This window comes from Salvelinus alpinus, chromosome 31 (assembly GCF_045679555.1).
Source record: "Salvelinus alpinus chromosome 31, SLU_Salpinus.1, whole genome shotgun sequence".
NCBI lineage: Eukaryota > Metazoa > Chordata > Actinopteri > Salmoniformes > Salmonidae > Salvelinus > Salvelinus alpinus.
The window spans coordinates 11268408-11281620 of NC_092116.1; the positions used below are offsets into that span (position 1 = coordinate 11268408).

The window sequence follows — 13213 nt, forward strand, 5'->3', positions numbered from 1 at the left end:
ACATTACCTTAAGTCCCGTAGCATAATCGCCAAACTTTTAGTGGAGCAACCACTGTAGTTAGTGTCAGTGTAGTATGTGTGAGTCTGTGGGTAGAGTCCAGTGAGTGTACATAGAGCCGGTGCAAGAGCGCCAATGCAAATAGTCAGGGTAGCCATTTGATTAATTGTTCAGCAATCTTATGGCTTGGGGGTAGAAGCTGTTCAGGAGCTTTTTTGGTCCCAGACTTGGCGCTCTAGTATCGCTGCCATACGGTAGTAGAGATCAGTCTATACTTGGATGGTTGGAGTCTAATCATTTTTAGGGCCTCCTTCTGACACCGCCTGGTATTTTATTTATTTAACCTTTAACTAGGCAAGTCAGTTAACACATTCGTATTTACACTGACGGTGTATCAAAAGGACTTCTGCTGGGACTGGGGGCTGGGATTAAAAAATATAGGACAAAACACATGACGAGAGACAACACAACACTACATAAAGAGAGACCTAAGATGACAACATAGCAAGGAAGCAACACATAACACAGCATGGTAGCAACATAACTTGGCACCAGTACAAAACATGGTACAAACATTATTGGGCACAGACAACAGCATGAAGGGGTTCTGGATGGTTGGGAGCTTGGCCTCAGTGATTTACTGGGCCGTAAACACTAGTGCCTTATGGTCAGATGCTAAGCAGTTGCCATACCAAGCGGTTAGTCAAGATGCTCTCAGTGGTGCAGCTGTACAACTTTTTGATGAACCGAGAGCCCATGCAAAATCTTTTCAGCCTCCTGAGGAGGAAGAGGTGTTTTTGTGCCATCTTCACCACTGTTTGGATCATGATTGGTCCTTAGTGATGTGGACACCGAGAAACTTGAAGCTCTCGACCTGCTCCATTACAGCCCGTCGACGTGAATGTGGGGTGTGCTCTGCCCTCCGTTTCCTGTAGTCCACAATCGCCACCTCTGTTGCACTCTCATTAAATGGGGTGCACAGATCCTTCTGCTTCGATCTGCAACATTCTTGTTGTGCAGATGGCCTGATTTTGAACCCTGTCAGTTATAAGCACAAAAGCTTATTTCTCTCATGATGTGCACAAATGTTTACATCCCTGTTAGTGACCATTTCTCCTTTGCCAAGATAATCCATCCACCTGACCAGTGTGGCAGATCAAGAAGCTGATTAAACGGCATGATCATTATTCAGGTGCACCTTGTGCTGGGGACAATAAAGGCCACTTTTAAAATGTGCAGTTTTGGCACACAACACAATGCCACAGATGTCTCATCTGAGCTGTTGCCAGAGAATTTAATGTTAATTTCTCTACCATAAGCTGCCTCCAATGTCATTTTAGCGAATGTGGCAGTACGTCCAACCGGCCTCACAACCGCAGACCACGTTTATCCACGCCAGCCACAAGAGCAAGATTAAATGGGGAGTAGAAAGGCAATCCATAAAAGGGCTGTGACGGAGCTGTTTAACATTTTTATGGTGGCTAAATAGCGGCTTTTATGACTCTCCCTTCTAACGAGGCCTGTGATCATCATAGACTGGGAACAGAAGGCACATCCTTGCTCGAGTCTTAGCTTTCAGGGATGGGGACATAATATTGCATAGCCAAAATGATTCAAATGCTAGAGCCAAATTAATTGAAACATGCCACATTGGCTTCAGAAACTACCAGAAGCTTTAGTTTACCACAGTGAGAATTTGATTATCTGTTCTCTAACTTTCATGCCTGGCAAACTACAAGGATGTTGTCTGGTTTTGAATCTGAATTTGGGGAACAGTGTTTTTGAAAACTGAATCTGAATGCATTTGAGAAGTTGGATATATGAAACTTTGATCAACTTTAAATTATAGTTTGCAAACTTGATAGACAATGTATGACATATCTACACTATTGAAACTGAATATATAAATATTGAACTTGAATGTTAAATCAAACTGAAAGATTATTCTTAAATGAAATACAATATTCATTCAGTTCATATTCATAGGGTGGCATGTAGCCTAGTGGTTAGAGCGTTGGGCCAGTAACCGGAAGGTTGCTAGATCGAATCCCCGAACTGACAAGGTAAAAATCTGTCGTTCTGCCACTTAACAAGGCAGTTAATCTACTGTTCCTAGGCTGTCATTGTAAATAAGAATTTGTTCTTAACTGACTTGCCTAGGTAAATATTATTATTATTTTTTTCAATCCTGAAATACCTGTTCAATCTTACCTCTTGCTTTCTCTCCTGGGAAACTGATTCCATTGCATTATCACTGTCAGTCATGGTCTATAGAGCAGCGTGATGTGACAGGCCCGTAATCTGCGATCATTGCTGATTCATTGAGTTAGACACTTTCCCTCTACTACTTTCCCCTTGTTTCCTTCCCTCCTCCTTTTGCTCTATCTCTCCTCCTCCCTAGGGCCAAACAGGCCCCTCCCCCCTTGATAACAGTCATCGAGGGCAAAACATTCTCAGATGGTGCTGAGTAGAGTAAGCAGCTGGCGTAGTAGGGGAGCGAGAGGTGGAGAGCCACTGTACAGGGAAGAAAAGAGAAGGGTGGAGAGAGAATAGCCTCTTCTGTAAAAATAAGCTACAGTGAGAGGGAGAGAAAGCGAGGGAGGGTCACTGTACAGAGAAAAAGAGGGAGTGCAAGTGATGCAGAGCAGAACCGTGGGGACCCTGAGGTAAACTGCCGGTGAGGAAATATTAATGACCCTTACAGCGCTCACTGTGTAGCGTCCCACTGGGGATCGGAGCCTAGGCGCCGGAGAAGCCCTGAGAGAGGTGTCACATTAAGAGCAGCCCCGGGGTGCTCTCCACAAAGCGCTCCCGCTCCCGCTCCCGCCTCCACCACAACCACTCTCACACTTACACCAGGGCCACGCCGGGGAACGTAGCCACACAGTGGACTAGAGGAGAACCCGGAGAGAGGAACAAGAAGGATTACACCCCGAAGAAGAGTCCCCATTCCCCTCGCGACCCCTGACCCCCTGTGCCAACATGAGCAGCTGCAGGAAGAGGTGCAAGAGGGAGATGTTTAAGTTCGCTCAGTACCTGTATAGACTCGTCACGGGCACGCTTCATGCAGGTAAAGTTTCTGAGGGGCTTTGTGCCATCCCTTGTCTTCTGCTGTGTTTTGTGTGTACAGTAACTATCTTGCTTTCAGTCCTGCTGAGATGGGCTGTAGCCTAACAGTTGTAATCTTGGAAGTTAAGTTGTCGTACTTTTGGAAGCTGCTCCTAAACGTGTTCATTTATGGTCACTTGCTTCACGGTGCAGAGCAGAGCTTCCACAGAAGCATAAAACTTCCACTCAGAGCTAGCACACTTTAATACTTGTGGTGTCTAGCTCATGTATACGGTCATGACTCTAGGCCAAGTTGGAGTACAGTGAAAAATACCGGAGTTGGAGTGTGCTTTATTACATGCGCCAGATCATTGCGTATATGTATGTGTGTGTGTGTGTGTCAGAGTGAGAGATTGGTAAGGAGGAGTGTGGGAGGGACTGAAAAATAGGTTATCTCCACCTTGGACAGGTGCCTGAATATCTGTCACTGATCGCTAGTAGTGTACAACCCTTCCAGCATGCCTGAGCTACACTACACAAAATGTGACGTAGTCACTGAGAACCATTTACACAGCTTCATCAAAGAAGCCCATAATATTTTATGGTTTTGTCATAGATCAATCTGAGAATCATTATGGCTGACAATCCAACAGACTTTCATACCTGGCCACAATTGATTTATAGAATACTGCATTTTACTTCATATGCAGTATATTTTATGTTTAAGGTTATAAACAAATCAGTTTCCTGAACATTTACTTTCAGGAATTCATAATGCTGTTGGTTCCAGTGTATTCATGGACAAAGTGTGGTCTTTGTCATCGAAAGTGACAAAGTTTCATTCAGTAAATATATCAATCAATTGGCAAAGTTACCTCGGCCAGCGTGTTGCTTGCTCCTCAGCGAACTTCTTGACAGGTAAATTATACAGCCTTATACTGCATCGGAAAAATGTGCGTATATCTAAAATAATTCCTACAGTGACTGTCTTGTTTGCATGATTTAGGTGTCGTTGTAAAACTCATCCCAAGTACGCCTATATTAAGAGATGTATTGTAACTTCAGCACCAGCTGAACTCCCACGTCTGAGCTTTGGCGATGGGACTGATAATGAACAAATGAGATTGAACCAGATTACATATTTGATTACGTTCAATGCAGAACAAAGGTTACTTATAGTAGAAGGTGGGGAGAACATGTTCTATAGATACTGTATGCATGCAGTAGTTATATAACCTACATATATACATTATTCATTTAATCAGTGTTTGCTTGTCCTTCTCGCTCATTCAGATGATGTTCATGTATTATGAGGACACTGGCTTTTGTCATCACCAGAGTTCATTGTCATCTCTGTGGTCTCCTTAGGCTAGTAGACATCATGTCCCTGTCTTGTTAGTACATTCATTTGGCTGTCTAGCAGAAGGGCTGGTTGATTATCTCCCTATGTGTATGAGGTGGCCCTAAGCCTCTGAGGTGCTAAATGAAAATGCTAATGACTGACAGAGGCAAATGTGCACCTTTATGAAGTGGTATGTGGGACTGAATGTACTTCATGAATAGCTGCTCCATACTCATTGCATATGGACATTAATTAATGCACGCATGCCTATAATACGGTCCCTGCCACAAAGTCAAAAACCCTGCCTATTTCTACAATTTCTCTTCTTAAAATCGTTATCCTAACCGCACTGCTAACCTTATGCCTAATCTTAAATTAAGATCAAAAAACATTTGTTTTCATGAAGTTAACGATTATAGCCAATTTTGACTTTGTGGCTGTGGTAACTAGTGGAAACCCTGTAACACATGTACAGTGCATTTTTCCTCTCATCAATCTACACACACTACTGCATAATGACAAAGCAAAAACAGTTTTTTTATGTGGGGTTTTTTGCAAATGTATTCAAAACTGATCATTTACATAAGTATTCTGTAAATTACTCAGTACTTTGTTGAAGCACCTTTGGCAGCGATTACAGCCCTGTGTCTTCTCAGGTATGACGCTGGAAGCTTGGCACACCTGTATTTGGGGAGTTTCTCCCATCTCCGCAGATTCTCTCAAGCTCTGTCAGATTGGATGGGGAGTGTCGCTGCACAGCTATGTTCAGGTCTCTCCAGAGTTGTTCGATCGGGTTCAAGTCCGGACTCTGGTTGGGCCACTCAAGGACATTCAGAGACTTGTCCCGAAGCCACTCCTACATTGTCTTGGCTGTTTGCTTAGGGTTGTTGTCCTGTTGGAAGGTGAACCTTCACCCCAGTCTGAGCTCCTGAGTGCTCTGGAGCAGGTTTTCATCAAGGATCTCTCTGTACTTTGCTCCGTTCATCTTTCCCTCAATCCTGACTACTCTCCCTGTCCCTGCTGCTGAAAAACATCCCCACAGCATGATGCTGTCACCACCATGCTTCACTGTAGGGATGGTATTGGCAAGGTGATGAGCGGCGTGAGGTTTCCTCCAGATGTGACGCTTGGCATTCAGGCTGAAGAGTTAATCTTGGTTTCATCAAACCAGAGAATCTTGTTTCTTATTGTCTGAGTGTCCTTTAGGTGCCTTTTGGCAAACTCCAAGCGGGCTGTCATATGCCTTTTACTGAGGAGTGGCTTCCGTCTAGCCACTCTACCATAAAGGCCTAATTGGTGGAGTGCTGCAGAGATGATTGTCCTTCTGGAAGTTTCTCCCATCTCCACAGAGGAACTCTGGAGCTCTGTCAGTGACCATTGGGTTCTTGGTCACCTCCCTGACCAAGGCCCTTCTCCCTGATTGCTCAGTTTGACCAGAGGTTAGCTCTAAGACGAGTCTTGGTGGTTCCAAACTATTTCCATTTAAGTATGTTGGAGGCCACTGTGTTCTTGAGGAGCTTCAATGCTGCAGAAATGTTTTGGTACCCTTCCCCAGATCTGTGCCTCAACACAATCCGGTCTCTGCGCTCTACAGACAATTCCTTTGACCTCATGGCTTGGTTTTGCTAAGACATGCATTGTAAACTCTGGGACCTCATAGACAGGTGTGTGCCTCTCCAAATCATGTCCAATCAATTGAATTTACCACAGGTGGACTCCAAGTTGTAGAAACATCTCAAGGATGATCAATGGAGAAAGGATGCACCCGAGCTCAATTTCGAGTCTCATAGCAAAGGGTCTGAATACTAATGTAAATAAGTTATTTGTTTTATATTTATAATACATTTCCAAAAACCTGTTCACTTTGTCATTATGGGGTATTGTGTGTAGATCGAGGATGAATACATGATATTTAATCCATTTTAGAATAAGGCTGTAACGTAACAAAATGTGGGAAGGGGTGTGAATACTTTTCGAATGCACTGTAGAGGACATCTCAGCATTGGGGAAGTTAGCGGTTCAGTACCTGACTGGATTTTGTTGGATACGATATCTGGTTGTAGCCATGGTCAACATGGTAACAACAACAGTCCACAGGCTCGTCCTTGGTGGTCTTGGGGAGATGTGTCATGATGGATGTCCTCCACCAATGGGCAGCCTTGCAGTGAGATGTCACGATTGCTCCACCAATGGGGCAGAGTGTAGGAGGGTCTTTTCCACTCAATTACACCAATCGTTGATGTGATCACCGTTGGCGGTACGGAGCAAGGAGAGCACCATCTCTCCACCAAATGAGATGTTGGTTTCCATACCTACAGGAGATTGTGGGCAGGTTACACATCAGCAATTGTCGTCCTCCCTTGCTTGATCAGAACATGTTTATGCATTTGTTCATTGAAACATAGATATTGTTTTTTCAAGGTAGCATTATTCTGGCTTTTCATTTTACAAATTGGGGGATAATATAGGCAAATCAAAATTGTATAGGTTCTTAAGCCATAAAACAAAACATCCCTATTATCTGAGCACTGAGGGAAACACATTTCCCTTTTAAGTAGTCATTTTCACTGATTGAGAGGGGGGAAGAAAGAAGGACTATTCACCGAAGTATTAATCAAGTCTATTAGAAGTTGTAAACCAGTACGTATTCCGTGTTTACGCCTAAGCGGCCTAATTTCAGAGTCAATCCTTGCTTGTCAATATCCCCTCAGACTTTGCGCAAACACTCTGCACAAGTTTTCCAAGTCTCCCCTGTACATTAGGCATGCCTCTTCTTTTCTATGCCGCTGGTGCCCCTGCCTGCGCTACAGACAGCGTGCGGTAAATCTGCCATTTGCTCCAGATCAGAGGCAGATATTTTCCTTTCTATTTTATTTTTCCCCTCTCCGGTCGGATGGCCACCTTAGCATTCAGCTTTCACCCGGCGGCGGCTCCTGTAATACATCATTTTCAGCCGGACAGGCTCAGATACCTGGTGCTCATTCTGGAACATTACCTCCTATTTCCCTCCTGTTTTGTTTGTTTTTGAATCACTTACCTGGGGAAAGTTTCCATACAACGGACTGCAACAACTTCTCTCCCTCCCTGTCAAAGTAGAGGTGTACAGGCTTCTAGATTCTCTTGGAAGCGGTTCAGTGGTCCCTCATTGATTAAGTTATTTCATTTCGCTTGTCAACGAAATTACTTTGAATTCTGTCGAGACTAATATTTTCCCGTCCTTGCGCTTCCTTATTGAGAAATGTTGTACCGTCGGGGCTTAATTCTGTCGATTCAGCAGAAGATGTGTTCATGGGAAGTTGCTTGTAGGGAGGGATTTGCATAAACATTGCAAGTGTTTGGATCCAGCCCTAAGCTTAGGACATTACTGAGACCCACTCGTCGTCTCATGTCTGTTACCAAGTAGGGTCTGTTTGGAGGTTGTTTGTGTTTGAGTGTGCATCAGTGTGTGTTTAGATATGAGCAAAGGTGTGCATTCACGGGACCGTCACCATTTTCCTAGTATGTCTATTTTTTGTCTTTGTGTGGATGTGCCCTCAAGCGTGTCTGTGACTGGGGCATGCACATGTGACTGAGCTTGTGAAGGCTTTCCCTGCCCCGTGATGACAGGTTGTACTTCTTTCCCTCGCTTTATGTTCCACCTGTCCTCTGGAAACTGCACTCTCAAAGCCTGTAGTCCCGGACCAAACACTGAATATTTAATACCGAATTGCAGATTGGGTTGGCATGTTGTTGGCCCTCACAGTACGTAGTCTACCTGTTCTGTAACCAGAGAAGGCTCACTGTTGAACTCTGTGTGAAACCCAAATCAACCCCTAGTCTTTACCTGCTAGGCACTGTAGATCTGAAACAATTGTATACGTCTAAGCAATGTGGCTAAAATTCCACCCAGCCTATCGGAAGGAAAAGCGACGCAATGACAATATTGATTGAACCGATACACACGAGTTTTTGTTGTATACAGTCCATGCGGCCCAACTCCACATTTCATTTAGATACAGCAATGACCGATGGTTGACGAACGTTTCATAATGTTGCCTTTCACCTCCAGTGAACTGATATGGCATCTGCTTTAGAACCTGAGACGCACCCTTTTACCAATATACGAGTTGTGTGTAGAGAATCAAGATCTGATGTGACTCGTTACTTTGCAAATTTGCTAATTATTTCCGATAGAGCTACTCTTCTCAAGATAATTGTTGGTCCATATTCTATAGTGAAAACGTACTTGGTGCGTATAGTGCTTTCTGTAACCCAGCCCAAAACCCTAAAGTCTCGACAGATTAAGCCTAGTCGTTCTATTACAGGGGAACTGGCCCATTAAGTCTCTCTAGGATATTCTGTTGCTTGCAGCATGCTTATGTTTGTCTCATAATGATACAGCAATGACTCTGCAATTGTCTTTCTTGAATTTGCAGTCCATGGAGCCTGGCTCATGCTGAGACATTCTGAGGCCAACATATCACAAAGCAGCTACACAGTACAAGCAGCATCATAATTAGATTTAATTTAGACTGAAAATGTTCAGACAACCCCTAGCTGCAGACGGAGCCAAGAAAGTAAAGTAGGACAATAGAATTACCGCTATCAGAGGTGAGAGCTATTTATTCTACCTCTGTGACCGAACGTCCCCAAACCTCCTTCAGCTGATCTTAGAGATCAAAGGCATTTTGTTTAATTCATCCTTCATTTAGACAGGTAACCAGGCCCAGTTGACATGACACCAGGTGACATAAGACATGGAGTGTCTGACAAGGGCATTAGTAACGTCTTATCAAGCTGTTCTACACATAATTGAACAAAAATGGCAAAATCTCAAGACGGTATCCATCTCCGTAGCATGTCGGCCCATGTCCAATGAATATTGACCTTTCATGGCGACCCCTTTCCCACAGTTCACTACCTTTTAGCACGGACCAGGAAGAGGTCAGCTCTCTTACCACGTCTGATTCACTGGCCCCTTGTCCCCAGAGGTACCGCTGCTTTGTTGCTGTCAGACTGGCATGGCTTCCTGGACCCAAGTTGGCACTGCTTGCCCGCGGACACAAAGCGAGGGATATCGGACTCCACAGTCCAAACAACTTATCCCTCGGGCTGGGATGGATGTAGTAAAGCAATCCAGCTCACTCTTATCTTAAAGAGAGGAGGGAGAGGATGGGCATGATCAATTTCTTTCATTTGGCTACTCGGTTGTCTTCCGCCAAGTTTCTAAGCCAAAAAGTAATTATGCTGGTAAAAAAAGAAAAAGATTCTTGGCTTCAGCAATCCTCCACCCCGTTATAAATCAGAAGTTAAGGCAACCAGCTGTTATTCTGACTTTGATTATGTGTGTTTGGCGCCAACTTCTCCAAAAAAAACTCACGAGTGCGTTATGATGTGAGCACATAGCTCACATACACACCAGTGGATATGGATGGCTCAGCCTTCTAGTAGTCGCTGTAGAGCTAGAAACCCCATCGTTGAGTAGCCCATTATTAATTGGACTTACAATGAGTAATTAGATAATGATGAGCTTGTCAAATTAATGTCACCCTCAGGGTTGAGAGAAGTGATTACAGCACCCTGTATCCAGGGACTAGAGCTGGAGTTATTGTGTATACGCCCCCACACCCCTGGTCTACCAGTTTATAAACTGGGTGGTTCGAGCCCTTAATGCTGATTGGCTGACAGCCGTGGTATGTCAGAGCGTATACCACGGGTATGACAAAACATTTATTTGTACTGCTCTAATTACGATGGTAACCAGTTTATAATAGCAATAAGCCACCTCGGGGCGTTTTGGTATATGGCCAATATACCACGACTAAGGGCTGTATCCAGGCACTCCGCGTTGCATCGTGCTTAAGAACAGCCCTTAGCCGTGGTATATTGGCCATATACCACACCCCCTCGGACCTTAATTCTAGTTACTCCTTTGTTAATGTGTACATATTTAATTCACTGTATACATGCGCTGTATTCTTAAACAAATTAGTATGATCTGTCTTGTATGTCGGCAGCATTAAGATTTTGTTATTTATATGAAACAAGTTTGATCAAGTAAGAACTTTTGAATGACCGACACCCTAGGGTTGACTTTGGAATTGTTTTAGATTCATGAATTTTTCACAAACTGGAGAATTGATGTTTACATATTACGGTTGGATGTTCTGGTGCAGCTCGGGCAGTTTATGGTGTTGATTGAGGACGTAGTAGCTGTGGAGTAACTTTCTTTCTTACTGTGTGTTTTGTATTGATTTTCTGTTTTGTGTTATTGTATTTGATTGTTGTATTACTGTGATCAGGGCACCCTGATCTCGATGGGTTTTCCCTGAATAAATAAAATATTTTCATTAAAGGAAACACGCCAAAAGTCAGTGACATTTACATTTGCTTAGGTTGTTTTTTAGTAGTCTGTGCCCGTGGCGACTGCAATACAATCAGAGAATTCACCAGTCCCTCTGGATACCGAGAAGTCATTGTTTTTCTGCGATGTACATTGGCCTACTGCTCCTAGTGATCCTAGCCTGCAGTCCATTCCAATCTAGCCCCTATAGAAAATGTAATCAGTTTTCCCATTTTGCACTAATGTTTGTAAATGAGAGTCCCTTTCACTAGAAAGAATGGCCAGGGTATTTTTAGCAGCAGCGTTGGAGGGCATGGTAGAGCGCTGAGCTCTGTGTATTGGATACCTCTGTACTTTGATGCCTCCTGGGGACCCACAGACCACAGATGCCTGGGTAGAGCTGCTGCTGCAGGAGTGGAGCCAAATTGAAAACCTGCAGCGATTATGGACCTGCTTCATTATTAGATAATGATGTGAAGAAGAGGCAGGGCCGTCGGACCGGAGCCGAAGGACATTGAACAGCCAACAAAGGCTTTGCCCTTTTAGATCAACACAGGGATCTTCATTTGTTTGGTGTTGATTTGTGTTATTGGTTCCTCGTGTTTTATCACCTCAGCGACTCATTCCAATACCTCAGCACCTTTTTGTGTTTTGGTGCTCCCTCAAGTCATCATTACTGTTGTAAACTTAGATTTAAATTTAGATTACTAAATTCTCCACCCCCCCCTTCTCCCCGCCCTGTTGCTTGCGCACTCAATCCATCTTGTTCTCTATCATCTTTCTCTTTTCCTCCCACTCTTTCTTCAGTGTTTTACGTTAGCGTCGGCTGTCTGCTAATCATTTTCAGCCGGCTACATTTTCCACCTCATATTAACTAGGCTACTTTTCAATTAAAAGTTTACATTTGCGGGCCTCCCGAGTGGAGCAGTGGTCTAAAAATTGTAATAATAATAGGGATGCAGGATATCGGTAAGCATATCGGAATCGGCCGATATTAGCTAAAAATGCCGGCATCGGCCCAATGTCTAGTTTAACGCAGATGTGCAAAACCGATGTAAAAGCTGACTTGCATTCCTATATAACATAGGTAGATGATGTAATGAAGCCACAAAAAATACCGCGCTGCACGTGCAACACAGCATTCCTAACCTTGCCCACAATGACTACTGTGTGGATCTATTTTGACGTTTCAAAGGAAGATAACAAAAACGCTGTATGCAACGTTTGTGCTGCTCTTTCCAGAGGAAAGAAAGTGAAATAGTTCCTTACCACAACCTAATTACTAATTTGAAAGTGCATCACCCCCAGACGTTTGACTACTTTAGTTTTTTCCCCTGCTTTTGTTCTAAGTGCACACTTCCAACAACTAAACAAGTTCAAGTCGAGCAGCCATTTGAAAGAGTAAGAACATTTCAGCTAAAATTTCCGCTCAAGGACGAAATCCATTAATGGAATTCATTGCCCTTGACAATCAACCCTTCTCTGTCATGGATGATGTTGGCTTTCGCCGACTGGTCGAGAACCACGAGCCCCGGTACACACTACCAAGTAGGTGCTATTTTTTCAGATGTAGCCCTACCGGAGTTACACAGTAATGTTGAAACGCACATCCATGAGCTACTTGCTATGAGCTACACTGCTATTAGCTTCAAGACTGACATTTGGACCAGCGACGTCAGCCCCATAAGCATGCTGAGTCTGACAGCACATTGGGTTGACAAGGATTTCGTACTGAGGAAAGCTGTATTGCATGCTCAAGAATGTGCTGGTTCTCATACCGCTGCTGCCATTTCAATAGCATTTGAGAACATTTTTGAAACTTGGCAACATGAACACACTCCTAGCTCCATTCGAACAACTGACTCGAGAAATAAGCTCATCAACTGCGTCTGCAGCAGACGTGATACCCTTTGTCAAGGCATTGAAACGCCTGCTCAACAAAACTGCCGACACAGACCGTGGGGTTAAACTTGCAAAAGTACTCTACTAGACGCTGTGAACAAGCGATTTGGTGGCATTCTCTCTGAGCCTCTTTACTGGGTCGCCACCATGCTGGATGCTAGGTACAAGGACCGCTACTTTGATGCAGACAAGAAACAGGGCTTACGTGAAATGTTAGACACAGCTGGACAAGATGGAAACGGACACAGTGACGGTGCGCACCGAGGAAGAGAGGCCATGGACAGACAGAGCTGAAACTTCACTGCTTGACATGTATGATGAAATCCTGGTTGAGAATGAAAAGAATGAACAACGAAACAGCACAGCAAGTAAGTGAAAGAAATAGGTTTTGATTATGTTTTACTGGTAATGGAGACATACGTAAATGCCAACGAAAATAACTTTTTGGTGTGTGTGTTTCAACTATTTAACTGTACTAGAATGCTTAAGACTGCTAAATCTATTTTTTTTTATTATAATTTTTTTGTCAAGGGAAATATTGGATATCGGTATCGGACAAAAATGTAATATCGGTGCATCCCTAAATAATAATTTCCTATAT

The 13213-nt window shown here is 43.7% G+C and overlaps 1 protein-coding gene across 2 annotated transcripts in view; it reads left to right on the top strand.

Annotated features, from left to right (window-relative positions):
- The window catches only part of LOC139561775 (Kv channel-interacting protein 4-like), a 256694-nt gene that overhangs the window by 70452 nt on the left and 173029 nt on the right, over positions 1-13213 (top strand). Inside the window, exon 1 of one of the 2 annotated variants that reach the window (XM_071379056.1) lies at positions 2853-3068. The exons of the other annotated variant lie outside the window; for it this stretch is intronic. Coding sequence (XP_071235157.1) covers positions 2981-3068 — 88 coding nt within the window. The 5' untranslated portion in view covers positions 2853-2980. Of the gene's footprint in view, positions 1-2852; positions 3069-13213 lie in introns of those variants that run through there. 2 annotated transcript variants of the gene reach the window in all.